At 40.8% G+C, this 15010-nt stretch overlaps 1 protein-coding gene across 2 annotated transcripts in view; it reads right to left on the bottom strand.

Moving 5' to 3' along the window:
- The window catches only part of TMEM184C (transmembrane protein 184C), a 29367-nt gene extending 19532 nt beyond the window's left edge, over positions 1 to 9835 (bottom strand). The window contains exons 1-4 of one of the 2 annotated variants that reach the window (XM_027513400.1): positions 9114 to 9835; positions 1576 to 1706; positions 1419 to 1455; positions 524 to 729 (exon numbers count right to left, since the gene is read on the bottom strand). In XM_027513400.1, coding sequence (XP_027369201.1) covers positions 524 to 729; positions 1419 to 1455; positions 1576 to 1706; positions 9114 to 9332 — 593 coding nt within the window. In that variant the 5' untranslated portion in view covers positions 9333 to 9835. Of the gene's footprint in view, positions 1 to 523; positions 730 to 1418; positions 1456 to 1575; positions 1707 to 8926; positions 9094 to 9113 lie in introns of those variants that run through there. The other variant, XM_027513401.1, reaches the window with a different exon arrangement.
- Positions 9836 to 15010: the final 5175 nt, after the last annotated feature.

Raw genomic sequence — 15010 nt, 5'->3', positions numbered from 1 at the left:
CTTAGGTTCAACTTAACTTTGCAGGCTTTATTTCCTTTCTGTCCTACATGAATGAATAACAAGGCCAACTAACTTACATATAACTAGAATAAACATCACCATTTGTTACTCTTATTTCATGTCCAATGCCGTTTTCCCACCTAGACTATCTTCTCCTTGAGTCTTAGACCTGATTTTGCCATTAACTTGCTATGTGATTTGAGGAAGTTAATCTCTGCAGACTCTGGTTTCCAATCGTAAAAGAATGTTGGTTAAATGATTTCTAAGTTTCCCACCGCCCCCCCTCTCCCAACTTTGTCAGTTTTCTATTTAGGGTAAATAGTGTAAAAGAAACTAACTCATATGTTTGGATTATAAAAATGTGTTTTTTAAGTATTCAAACTTGACTATGAACTACATGAGGGTAGGGACTCTGTCTTACACTTCTTGTCCTGCATATAGCACTTAACACACTGCAGAGAAATGACACTTATATCTGTTTAAGTAAAACCAAACTTAAAGAATTAAAACCAAACAAACTTACTCTCCCATAGTCCATGGTGGACAGCAACACAAAGGAGGGAAATGTTTCTGCTGATCTTTGGCTTCAATGATTAATACCAGATTTGGATAGCGGTTAGTTAGATAATTGGTAAGGAATCCCATGAAGTTGTAAATGACATAAGCTTCATAGCATTCTCTGCAGGTATCCACATATATTGCAATGCTGGGATATTTCAAAGCTATCCACTATGAAGAAGCATAGATATTAAAAAGTTGTTTTAACAGATGTTAGAAACAATAAAAGGAATTACCACTGCAATTCATGGCACTCGCAATAGCCCTATTTTAAAACTTGAGTTGTCTTGTCACATACTTATATCAAACTTGCTAAATTTTATCATTATGAGGGCTACCAGGTAATCTGTGAAATCAATTTTTAAAAGCAATAAAGATCTTGCATATTGGTAAACAAAAACATTTCTGTTGGGGGTAAACAATGAATATGAAGAGAAAAGTTATATTATGTACTTGAGTTCTTCAATATTAATATAATCCAAAACTTCTTGACATGACCATAGAAAATGATGTTAAAGACATTTTCTTTATATTTAATCAAATTAAAGCAGTTATTTGTAACAATTACATATACTAGGATCCACTGGGGAAGATTTCTGCTTTGGTCCAAATAAATATTGTAATAAATAAAAAGGATGATACGGTAATTTTAAGTATTACAATCTTTAGAGGAATAAGAACAACTCATTTGAAATTTTAAAACATCTGCCTTTTCTATGGTTATACTTTACCTTCTTTATTAACATTAAAAACACTTATAAACCTAACTCCTTATTGCCAAATAACATTACTTTTATTACCTTAATTATAGTATCCTAAAACAAGTTTTTAGTTAATGAGTTAAAATGAAGCATACTTACACTATCCAAACTGTATATGGGTACCATCCAAAGAATCCTATTTAGAAAGCAAAAACAAATTTAAAACACTTTACATGATTAAAAGCATTTTACATTTTACGTAACACTTACATTTTATGAGAGAAGCCACACAACACTAGTAGAATCAACGTGTTACCTTATTATGGGTTTCTGTAGCTCAGGTTGTGTGTAATGCACTAAATGTTGCAGTATCACCCAAAGCGAGATAGGTATAGTCAACAGCAAAAAGATTCCAGCAATAAACCAAGCCTTGGTGTGTATGCCAACCTTTAAGAAGCAAAGAACATATTAATATAATTCTCTGATATTAAAACTAAACAGGTAAATATGCTTTTTGTATTTTTTAAAATTTTAATTTATTACTGAGGCTCAGTATTTTCCAAATAACTAGTGGCTATTTTTATTTTTTCTTCAATAACAGCCTATTTGTGCTTTTATAGAAGGAGGGGGTGGATTTTTCCTCATATGGTCTTTAGTTATAGCACTGCATACATTAAGCATACTAATCCCATGTCATTTCCCTCAGATTGTTATTGGCCTTTTATATTTGATTTTTCTGATTAAGGATGTACAGAAATTTTAGAATTTTCTATAAGTCAAATCTAAAAATCTTCTGGTTTATTCCTCTGCTTTTATGTTGGGATAAAATTTACCAAAGATTTCTGCAAATTTTACTGTTACTCAAAATATGAACAGAAGACTTATTGAGTGCTGTTTGCCTGATAACTTTGCTAAGTTCTTGACATGCATCATGTCTTTTAATCCTCCCATTGGCTAATGAGCACTGCCAGTGTCCAAGGGACCCGTTCAGAGGACCCATGCTAATACAGATTGCCCCTGTAAGAGCACACAGGGCTTCCCAGGTGGCTCAGTGATGAAGAGTCTGCCTGCCAATACAGGAGATGCATGATATGCAGGTTTGATGCCTGAATAGGGAGAATCCCCTGGAGGAGGAAATGGCAACCCACTCCAGTATTCTTGCTTGGAAAATTCCATGGACAGAGGAACCTGGCAGGCTACAGTCCATATTGGGTCACAGAGTTGGACACGACCAAGCACACATGCGTGTCTCTTATACACGATATTATCAACTCAGGACAAGACATTTTCAAAAGGTCTAATTTCTTTTTAAGGTCAATATCTGATCAACATTTTTTTCCTTTAAAAGCTCAATTTCTAAAAATATAATTTGAACTGCTTCATCCTTAAGGCAGAGCTAAAGTAATCCACTCATTTTCTGATAAAAAAAATTTATTTGAACCTCTGTTTTATCTGAGGAGCCCTCTAGAATAAATTTTATTCCTTGTACTCCTGAATGTGAATCCTTTTAATTAAAATTTAAAAAAAGCAAATGCTAGCTTTTTAAAGTGAAAAGGCTGGGAATCTGTTTTTAGTATTTGAGGAGTTTGAGCAGTTAATGGAAATAGAACTGAAGTCCACAACTTCTGTCTTTTGCTGTTTCGAACAAGATTTTTTTTTCATCAAGAGTCAAAGATTACAGAAGTAGAAAACAAAAGTATTGAGAACAAATGTATTTTTATAACAATGAATTTCTACATTCAACTGTATGGAAAACTTGAAAAGCAGATTAGAAAGTCTTGCTGAATGCTAGAAATTAATAAAGCAGTAAGTCAAAAGTGAATATGCAGAGGTGAAGATTTTAAAAACAATGTCTGAGCAATAATTTTCCAAAGATTTTTGCTTGGCTCAATTTCATTTAAAATTCAATACTGAGCTTCCCTGGTGGCTCAGTGGTAAAGAATCTGCCTGCTAATGCAGGAGACTCATGTTCGATCCCTGAGTCAAGGAGACACCCTGGAGAAGGAAATGGCAACTCACTCCAGTATTCTTGCCTGGGAAATCCCATGGACAGAGGAGACTGGAGAGCTACAGTCCACGGGGTCACAAAAGAGTTGGATATGACTTAGCAATTAAACAACAACTCATTTTAATGATGGCAATAATAGTAACATACCCTAGATTTTCTTTATTACAAGGTGATCATTAAGAACAGTATTGCCAAGTACTTTTAATGCCTACATTTGTTTTTATGACTGCTTTAGTGCTAAAAGGTAGAACTTGGTGGCAGACTTGAGAGAAAACTGATGTGCTCATGACTAAAGAAAGCCAAGCATCCTCAGTATGCTGTAAAGGAGAAAGTTCTTTTTCAAATGATCATAAAACAAGTGACTGGAGAATTGACTCATTTCAGTATGGTGATTCCAATTGTAGAAATCTTGCATATGAGAGTTAGTACTAGTTTTACATTGCAAGTGGTAATTTCGATTTAGAAAAGCATCATCCAGCCACATTAATGCTCCTAATTTGAATCACTGGTCTTATAAGTGTTTTGGTTTTTGAGCTATTTAAAAAGCTGTATGCCTAAGAAATTGAACCTATCGTATGTGTGTACATGTTTATGTAATGTTATAATAAAATATAATAAAATTATATATGTTCTACTAAAGTAGTATTATAAAATAAGATCTTACTCTAGGTATCTGCACAAATTATTAATATGATTATTACATTTATTTTAATTTCTATTTATCTCTAAATTATTCACACTTGAGACACACTGATAGAAGGATGCGATTAATATTAAACTTATCAGCCACTTTTGGGCTCAGAAAAAAGGAGACAAGTAGTGTAGATTTTTTCCCTAAGGTAATTTGAAGAGAGCAGAGAGGAAAGAAAAAACCAATAAAGACCAGCATCCAGAAGTGAGTCAGCTGTCCCTCAGCCAGTGGCTTTCAGAGCAGAGAGTAGAGGGACACAGGAGAGTGCCTTCTGGGCTCACTTCTCAGGGAGAAGCAGGGAACACTGCCGGAGAGTAGGGCGAGTGGCTACTCGGGACACAGGGCTAGCAGGGCAGCATGGCATCCCGGGGGCGTGTCCCTTACTGACCTCTATATATGTAAACACACGCTCAGCCCAGTAAGAGTGGACAGATGGCGGCACAGATGGTCGCCTGGCTGCTCCAGGCCTGAGTGTATTCCTCACAGGCATGGGACTGGCTAGCCAAACCTCCAGTTTTCTACAACCTCAGTTGCCACTGACTTCTCACAGCATGAGCATTGTGACTGTGGTGTTTACAAGAGAAGTATTTTTTTTTCATACAATACTGGCTCTAAACATGTCAACTACTTTTTCCAGTGCTTAATCAGATGCAAATAACTTTGCTTTGTGTGCTCAGTTGTGAACCTAATCCCAATGAAAATGCTATCCAAAAATGCTATCACATTGCTGCCCCACTATAACAATAACAGCAGCAAATAAATAGCAAATAAACAGCAATAACAACAGTGCTATTTTAAAAACAACAGTGGTAATTAGGGGCTTACTGAGTACCTACTATGTGCTGGGGACAGTGCTAAGCATTTTAAAGACATAAACTCATCCCGTAAATAATGAGAATGACTGTCACTTTAGCCACTTATTAGTCTCAGTGTTCACATCTGTAAAATTGGGATAATTCCTGTTTCAGGGCTTTAAAGAAGATTAAAGAAAATTACACCCTATCTTAGGGACATGCTGTAGTTAGTGTCCCTAACATCTTAACAACAAAACACAGAGGCGGGGGAGGCCCTCCCTTAATCCACACTCCTTTCTATCTGCTGTGCCACGCATTCCCGAGTGAAAAAAATACTCAAACAAAATGAACAAAAACCTGTCTTCATATACTGATACCACTTCTTCACTCCACATTTATTTTTAGCTTTTGCCCGGATGCCTCCAGGGTTTCCCTCAAAGCTCAGTTGGTAATCTACCGACAATGCAAGAGACCCGGGTTCAATCTGTGTGTCAGGAAGATCCCCTGAGAAGGAGGTGGCAACCCACTCCAGTATTCTTGCCTGGAGAATCCCACGGACAGAGGAGCCTGGCGGGCTACAGTCCATGGGGATCGCAAGAGTTGGACGCGACTTAGCAGCTAAACCACCACCACCACCACCGATGCTTCCATCGAAACCATGACGAGGCTCACAAAGGACCCTCTTACTTGTGAAGACCAATGGACAGCGCAGCAGCACCAGACTTCTCACTGTTTTGTCCTTCTGGAAGAGGGCACGGCAACCCACTCCAGTATTCTTGCCTGGAGAACCCCCATGGACAGAGGAGACTGGCAGGCTGCAGCCCAGGGGGTCGCAGAGAGTCAGACACGACTGAAACAACTTAGCACATGCATATCTGACGAGCCCATGTGAATGTCTCTCACAGACCTTAACTATGTGTCCCAAGCAGAACTCAAGTGCTTTCAAATCTGAGTTTCCATCGAGTTTCCACCTTGGGAACTGGCATCACCATTTACCTTGTTCAAGACTGAAACCTCAGAGTGGTTCTTGACGTCCCCCTTTCTCTCACTGCCTCTCTTCCCCAATCATATCCCCTGTCAAGCTCTGTTTCTTCAATTTCCATGATGCTTAAAATTCACTTTTCCATCTCTATTTCTGCTATCCTGACTTGGGTCATAAGTCATCATAGCCTGGGCACCCACTACTTCTGAACCACCTTGAAGAGCTTTCTAACTTCTTTCCACTTCCACTTAATTTTCCACAGGCTGGTAGAGTTGTTTTTGGAAGATGTGAACAATGCTGCCCTGCTTGTTCACTTTTTAGATCTTTTTTAAATTTCCTCATAGCATTTCACATCATTTATTGATCTGTTTGTGCTGGTTGTGTTTGCCTCTATCACTAAGTTCCATGAAAGCAGGAGTCATGTTTCCCTCTCTAACCATACAGAATACAGCAGCACTGGGACTCAAACAATCATTTATTAAGTATCAGACATTTGGGCAAAATGAGAAAACAAGTAAAATATAAATCGTGTTAGATGCTGGTGAGTCCTAAGAAATATAAAGAAGGGAAGAGGATATGAAGAGTTGAGGAAAAGAAGCTTGTAATTTTTAAACAGGGGAGCTGGGTGACACTGAAATAAAAACCTGAAGGACACAAAGGAACGAAAATACCATCTAAGGAAAGGCATATTATGACACGCCAAGGCCCTAAAGAGGGAGCATGCCCTACACATTTGAGCAAAGCAAGTGTGGAGGCCGCTCACGAACTAAGGAGAGAAAGTCAGAGTGAGATGGTGGGGGGGTGAGTTCAGATCATGCTGGGGCTTGGCGCCACAGTCAGGGACATGTTGGCTTTTAATCCGGGACTAGCAGTGACTGGAAAACTTTACGAGGATACACATAACGTGACTTATGTCTTCACTAGCTGTTTGGCTGGTGTGCTCAGGATAGTCCAGCCAATACATGATGAGAACCTGGCTCAGGGTGTTAGCAGTGGAGATTGTAGATTAAAATATTCCTTAAAAGCTGGTACAGAAAAAGTAGAGTTGACATCAATGATGAAATAAAGATTTACATTTTAAAGCAAAACCAGAAACACTTCACACAGAACTTCTCTGCCTTCTGGCGCCCACCCGCCCCTCTGGGGTGCACTGTGCGTCTGTGCTGTGTTCGCCAGACCTCTCCAGTGGCAGCAGGACTTGCTCAAACATAAAGATCACTTTCTCTCCTCTGGCCTCTACTTAGAAGACAGCATTCCTTTCTCAATTCTGAAAGGGGCCATGACGACCCACCACTTGACTTGTAAGCGCAGACATCTCTGGTGAGCTTTACTGTAGTTGTTCAGTCGCCAAGTCGTGTCCGACTCTTCGCGACCCCATGGACTGCAGCACATCAGGCCTCTTGCCCAAGTTCATGTCCATTGCTGAGCTTTATGTACAATGCCAACGTTATCACTCCCCTTAAAGATGGTGACTGGAACTGAAGAGTGGTCAGACCTGGGGAGATGCTGGGCTGTAACGAAGTTCAAACTTAAATACTTACTTATAACCTTAGTAATGTTACTAACTATACTACTTGCATTCATGCCTGTTTATGGTTATTGGTTCTGGCACTACCAAATGTATCCGAATCTCCGATAAAACTAATGATTAGGCCACTTGAAATGATTGACCCAATATATAGTTATATAAGATCCAAGACTGTAACAGTGTAACTTTTTCTTCCTGGGAGGAAGCAACAAGAGGGAACCATTTCCTGGACATAAGACAGAGGCCCAGAGGCTTTTGGTTACTGTTGACAGGGCTTAGTTCAGTAACAGTACATTGAATGGCTAAACCTGAAAATCCTCATTTGACCCGTGAACAAGCATTCCCAGTCCCACGGGACAAACTGGTAGCAAAATGCTTCCCAAACTTTGGTCTAAATTAAGAGCGAAAGGGAAAGGATTGTAAAATAACAAATACTGCCCATCCAGTTCTTTGAGAATTAAGTCACTAGCCACTGTGGGTTCTGACCTACAATACACCCTGGAAGGAATTCGGGGTGGGGGTGAGGGGCGGGGCAGACTCTGCAAAAATTGGCAAAACTGGCCTTCAGACAGTCGGCTGTTTTCAGAAATTTTTTATGAATCTGGATTCTTGCATCTTTCCATACTTAGAAACTCACTAAATTCACACCTGTTCCTTGTGACTAGCGATCTTCTACCGAGTACTTGACTGCATCTGCCTCCTTAGCCAGAATCACATATACACCGGCTTCCCCTGTATCTCTTCAGGACAGCGCTCAGAGCTTTCTGAGAGGCTGTCTCCCAGGCTATAATTCTCAGTTTGTCTTGAATAAAATTTTCCATCTCTTTCTTAGTTGACTACTATTTGTCACTGACACCAACAACTAAGAGAAGTCTTAAATTAGGTTATGCTACACAGAATTAGTCTTTAAAATAGTTCCTATATTTCAGAGTAAGAAATACTCTAGAGAAATACTTAAAAGTAAGGAATCTCTATTAGTATTAAGATGTCTATACGTGGTTTGGTAGACAAATTATGGAAATAACCTAAATTTCTAACGGATGAGAAATACTTAATGTAGTGTAATAGTCTAGTAACATTAAAAATAACTATATGGACTATGCTAGTATGGGAAAATGAACAAAAAAATTGAGTGAACATACATAGAACAAACACATACTGAATACAATCTGTTTAATTATATAAAAATATTTCCACACAAAAGGCCCCAAATTGCATAACTCTTGTGAAACAGTTGTTTCTAAGTAAAAATAGTCCCCTGGGTTTTATTGACGTCAAACTTGAAAGTTCACTTCAACTTTTTGCAAAGTGCTTAGTTAAGTATTTACTTTGGGGTCTTTCAGCTTATAGTACTTTCCTGATGTCATAATAAGAATATGACATCAAAAAACACACAAGGCATTTTCCCTGAAAACTTTGTTGGCTTAGAGTTCAATTTTAAAGTAGAACAAGGTCGAACCAACTCAATCCTTTAATTCAGGAAGCTAGTTAAATGCTAATAAAATTCTACACCTGGTCCTTAAGATAGACCTAACTAAGTTCAGTATTTGAACAGATCAGATTTCAGGAATAAAGTTATCTTCCTTTCCGGAAATGGATGACTGCCTGCAAAACAGTGGTCTCCGAAGCTGCTATAGTAATATATTTTATTTTCTCAGTCCTACCTCCACCAGTAGCATGCTCTGAAAAACCGTGAACAACCAGAAGCCACACATCGGTTCTGCTATGGGTTCATTACATGACTTGTTTTTCAGGATATCAAGCCTGGAGCATCCGGGTAAAAACAGGCGACCTTAGATGGACAGGAGGTTGAAGAAAGGGTAGGAGGCTGATGGTGCGGGACCCTCTTACCTCCAGTTTCTGTAGTTCCCACACGCAGAGGGGAACCGCAACGACTATGGACAACAGGTAGAGAACCACCGCCAAAGGTCGAATCCACTGTCTCCAGTTCCTCCAGGTACAAGTGCAAGGCATGTTTCCGCATAAATCAGCTCCGAGTAGGAAGGAAAAGAAGCTCGAAGTAGATGGTAACGCGGAGCCCTGTTCTTGGGCTGTTTTTTCGTCTCGCATATTACGGTAAAAGAGCCGACGAGCGACTCTACCAGCAGCTTGAACCGCCTCCTCGGCCCACGCTGTGCTTACTGTTACTGCTGCCACAAACGCGGCCGCTCACGGGGCTACCGGGGAGCAGTGCGGGCAACATTCTTTCTTCCCCACAAAGCATCGACCCAGTTCTTCCGCGGTGGAATCCCCGGCAGAGCCGCTGCCCTCACCTGGGGATCGTCCAGAGTTCCGCCGGCACCATGGCCTCGAGGGGAGCGGCGCCGAATGGGACCAGCCTGTAAAGACCGTGCAGTCAGTTCGTTTCTGCCCCGCGGCTGCCGGCCTGCTCGCTCTTTTCTTGGGTGGTGGCGTCCCTTTCCTGCGGCGACTGCAGGCGTCACTGAGGATTCCGCGGACAGATAACAGACGAGAAAGCCAACCCAGCAGCCTCAGGATTTCTTCACTTGTTCTTTCGGGACAGTCCCCCAAGGCGGAACCCAAGGCCAAACCAGGGCTTCCGTTTCCGCCCTCGCTGTCTGAGGTTGGTGATTCGAGGACTGAGCAAGATAGGCCCGCCCCATCCGGCTCACTTCTCGCTCTGTGATTGGCCATTTTTCGGGGGCGGGGCTTCTAGGTGCGTTCCAAGCTACCAGGATGGAGGAAGTCGAAATGTTCGGAGGTTGTGGAGTTGTTCCCGGCGGCTCAGTGGCCCAGGAAGATTCTGCAAGCTGTACAAGCCTTTTGAAAACATTTGAGGAACTCCTACTACACTGTTATGCTGACTGTATTCCAGCTTTAAGAAAGGCTGTGTAAGAAGCCATTATCTTAGAGCGGAACCTTTCTCTGACCCAAAGATCCGCGATTCTGCCTGGAAGTGGATAGGGGAGTTCGCTGGAATAAGAGGAAATGGGAAACGTCCGCCTAGTTTTGTGTCAATTGCTAAAATCTAGGGGTGGAGCCCGGAGAAGGCAATGGCACCCCACTCCAGTACTCTTGCTTTGAAAATCCCATGGACGGAGGAGCCTGGTAGGCTGCAGTCCATGGGATCGCTAAGAGTCAGACACGACTGAGAGACTTCACTTTCACCTTTCACTTTCGTGCATTGGAGAAGGAAATGGCAACCCACTCCGGTGTTCTTGCCTGGAGAATCCCAGGGATGGCTGAGCCTGGCGGGCTGCCGTCTATGGGGTCGCACAGAGTCGGACACGACTGAAGCGACTTAGCAGCAGCAGGGGTGGAGCCACTTAGTTATTTCGGGACGCTTCGAAAGAACATTCTAGGGATAGCTTAATTTTAGAAGCAGTACTGAATATGTTTTCCGCATTTGGAACTTGGTAAAAACTGGCATATATTTAAGTTTCAAAAGGTTTACGTTACTACTGACAAAGAAGTTTTACGTGCTCGAAGCTTTTGAGGCAAACAATGGTGGTATCTTAAAGCCTTTTTAAACCAGTAGAGCAAACAAATTATCTACTTCTCAATTGATACACAAATATGTATTGTATCTGTTATTTTCTGAGGGTCAGGCACTGTACTAAGCGCTTTTCTTACATTATATCAGTTGATCTGTGCAAAATTCCTAAAAGGTAGGCAGTTTTCCATCTCACAAACGAGAAAACAGATTAAAGTATTTAAGGATAAAGTTTGAGGAACTCGTTGAACTTGTTACTGGTAGAGCCAGGATTCTGACCTTGGTATCTAACTCAAGCATTGGATCTGTCCATACCTACCACCTGAGAATTTTGGAGAAGATAATCGCACCCCACTCCAGTACTCTTGCCTGAAAAAGCCCATGGATAGAGGAGCCTGGTAGGCTGCAGTCCATGGGGTCGCTAGGAGTCTGACACGACTGAGCGACTTCATTTTCACTTCCCACTTTCATGCATTGGAGAAGGAAATGGCAACCCACTCCCGTGTTCTTGCCTGGAGAATCCCAGGGACAGGGGAGCCTGGTGGGCTGCTGTCCATTGGGTCGCACAGAGTCGGACACGACTGAAGCAACTTAGCAGCAGCAGCAGCATGGACAAGAAGGCCTACGGTACTGAATATACCCAGCCTAGGATTCTGACAGAGGCACTGACAGAATCGTCTTCCCTATTGTCATCTGTCCTAGCTAGAGCCTACAGCTTGATAACATCTTTTTACAACCTGGCCTCTTTTAAATACAGACTGCTTTTTTAAGGGGAAATGGGCCTTTTGTTTGTTCTTTCTAAGCTAACCTATAAAATTGAAATCATTATTTCTAAATTTTCTGATCATTAAATTAATGCATGCTCCATTGTTAAATTTTGGAAAATAGAAAAATAAAAGTAACCTTTATTCTACAACCAAATATAATCACTACTTACTTTTTTGGTACACAGTATGGTTGCCTTGGATACATAGATTGTCCCTGTGCCTTTTAGCTACAGTCATTGGCATCCGTAGTAATCTTCCCCATTCTTTCTCTTGGACAAATCTTTTTCACATAATTTGTGGAACTTTCCTTGATTCCCCCTTGCTCCCCATATGCTTATAGCACTTGTTGTGTGTTATAAATCATTTCCTTATTTGTCTTTTAGATTGAATTTCTAGGAGCATGCTGAAGTTCTAGAACTATTAGAATAAAGTAAAGGAGGGAAGGGACCGGAATGTCAGATGCACAGGTGGTTTCCCACTCCAGTATGTGAACTGAGGTTCATCCACGGTGAAGTTTCTGCAGGTCAGTAGAGAAATGAGGGAAAAAAAATTACATAGTTTTTAATTTAGTCTAATCTATTCTTTCTAAGTGATTATGCTTTATTTTGAAACTGTTCATTCTATTTTTCTTTCATGTGAGGAATAGTAATAGAATAGTTGCTTTCTAAATATTTTTACTTTGGAAAATAAGAAGTTAGTAACTTAATTTGCTCCCATTTAGTTTACTTCTGAAATTATTCTTGGCCCATGAAATCAATGAGACAGGGAATGGCCTCTGATTTCAGCAACCACAGTGTTGGCCTGATCCTCATCTCCTTGCTTTATTTGGTATGTTTAGTTGCTCAATCGTGTCCGACTCTTTGCAACCCCACGCATTGTAGCCTGCCAGGCTCCTCTGTCCGTGGGATTCTCCAGCCAAGAATACTGGAGTGGGCTGGCAGTTTCTTCTCCTGATGTGCTATAGGTATTCTCTGTATTCTTTCTGGATATGATTTGGCCTAAGTTTGAGGGTGAATCTGAACTTGATCGTGTTTGAATAGTAAATGGTTATGACTAGCAGGTGGTTCTAGGGTCAAAAGCAAGCTGTTAGTCATTCTTGATGCAGTGTACATAGAGAAAATGAATTTCTGCTGATATGTTACTGTGTCATATGAGAATAAGTAGGTGAAATTTTTCCATCCATGGAGGGTATGTTTGGATTAGTCTGACTTAAAATAATAGGTTAACAAAATTGGCTTTGAGGAATTCTGAGAGGTGCACATTGTTAAACCCTCGGCCTGTATCCTCCCATTTCTCTATGTAAATATGTCTGTGATGGTTTTAAAATGTAGCTGCAATTTCTTTACTTGTCCCGTAAATATATAGACTCTGTATCCCATCCCTTCAATATAGGTGGGGCATGGTTGACTGGACCACTAGAGTATAGTGAAAAGTGATCATAGTTACCATTTGACTTCAGAGGCTAGGTCATTCCACCTTGTCTGTTGGAACAACTTGCTTTCCAAACTCTCAGCCATCATGTAGAAGTCTGACTGCCAGAGGCTGATGTGCTCTGAAGAGCCAAATATACATCGGAAGGTCCCTTGAAGGTATGCTGAGTGACAGTCACAGCTGAGCCCAGCCCTCCAGGTAGCCAGCCCAGGTGCCTGCCCCACAAGTGGAGAAGCTGATTCTGGCTCCCAGAACTGGAGTCACCCATCAGCGTTTTGCATCTTTCAAGCTGAGGTGCTAAACCTGTGGACCAGAGGAAGCCATTCCGGCTCTGCCTTACCATGATTCCTGGCCTGAAGAACCCATGAGCTCAAGAGAACTAGGAGAAAGGCACAGACTGGGAGAAAAATTTGGAAAAGGCACATCTGTTAAAAGGACTGTGATCCAAAAATGTACAAAGAACTCTTAAAATGAAGCAGTAAGGAAACAAAAGCTTAATTAAAACATGGGCCAACCGCCTTAACAGAACTCACCCAAGAAGATATCCAGATGTCAAATAAGCGTGGTGGGAAGATGCTCCACATCATATGTTATCTGAGAAATGCAAGTTAAAACAACAATGACATACTACCACATCCCTATTAAAGTGGCCAGAATCTGGAACTGACAACACCAAATGCTGGTGAGGATTTCACCAGTGTGTGAACTCTCACACACTGCTAGTGGGAGTGAGGAATGGTACAGCTGCTTTGGAAGACAGTTTGGTGGTTTCACACAAAATGAAATACACTCTTACCATACAATCCACCAATCACACTCCTTATTGGTTATCCAAAGATAGTTGAAACTTATGTCCACAAAAAAAAAAAAAAAAAAATCTGCGCAAGGATGTTTATAGCACCTTTGTTCATAATTGCCCAAATTTGGAAGCAACCAAGATGTCTTTCAGGAGATAAACAGGTTAATAAACAGTGATACATTCAGACAATGGAATATTATTCAGCACTAAAAAGAACTGAGCTATCAAGCAATGAAAAGACATGGAGGAATCTTAAATTCATATTTCCAAGTGAAAGAAGCCAATCTGAAAAGCCTACATACTATATGATTCCAAGTGTATGACATTCTGGAGAAGGCAAAACTATGGAAACAATAAAAGATGAATAATTGTCAGATGGGATCAGTAATTGCCAGATGAATAGGCAGAGCCCAGAGGGTTTTTAGGGCAGTGAAAATATTCTATATTATATGATAATGATGAATATATGTCATTATAATTTTGTCCAAACCCAGAATGTACAAAACCCAAGAGTGAACCCTAAGGTAAACTGTGGACTCTGGATGGTTAACTATTGTCTTTGGGTGATGATGATGTATCAGTTTAGATTCATCCTTGATGAAAAATGTACCGTTCAGGTGAATGATGCTGATGATGGGGGGAGGCCATGCATGTGTGGGAGTGGAGGGGATGTGGGAATTCTCTCCGTACGTTTCTTTCCATTTTATTGTAAACCTAAAACTGCTCTAAAAAAATGAAGTTAAAAAAAGTCCAGGAGTAAAATGAAATGGTTTTCCCTCACTGAGTTTAGGGTTCTTTGTTGGATTTGTTCCAGTGAATCAATAACTGAAACAATATCTTTTGTCGATGTATGTATATACTCTCTACCTAGTCTGAAAGTGATTATTGATTTTTTTTTTTTTTCCGCTTTGAGCTGACTTGAAGACTAGAGAAATTGCCTCAGGCTTTTCTCCTTTAGGAATATATTGCCTTCACAGTCTGAGATTGTGCCAACCAATCAAAGAATTAAGTGAGTTTTAGGTTTAAATGTTGCAAGAATGCAGGGGGGAGCTGGGGCATATCTCCGGCAGAGTGCTTAATTTTGTAATATGTCACTTCCCCTCCCCCCCGCCCCCCTCCCCCGCCCTGGCTAGATGGAAGGAAAATGGTTTACTCTGCACCAGGTGAGTGGGGAAGAAGGTAAAAGTGGTATAGGCTGTAATACCAGACTTTGAAATCTGAACTTTGAGACTGGGTACTTTCACCCGTTGTTTCAGCTTTACCCACCACATCTTTCAGGCTAAGTTTTACACTTTGT

This window comes from Bos indicus x Bos taurus, chromosome 17 (assembly GCF_003369695.1).
Source record: "Bos indicus x Bos taurus breed Angus x Brahman F1 hybrid chromosome 17, Bos_hybrid_MaternalHap_v2.0, whole genome shotgun sequence".
NCBI classification, from domain to species: Eukaryota; Metazoa; Chordata; class Mammalia; order Artiodactyla; family Bovidae; genus Bos; species Bos indicus x Bos taurus.
Note: the sequence above shows the minus strand (reverse complement) of the source record. Positions and strands in the feature narration are given on the sequence as shown.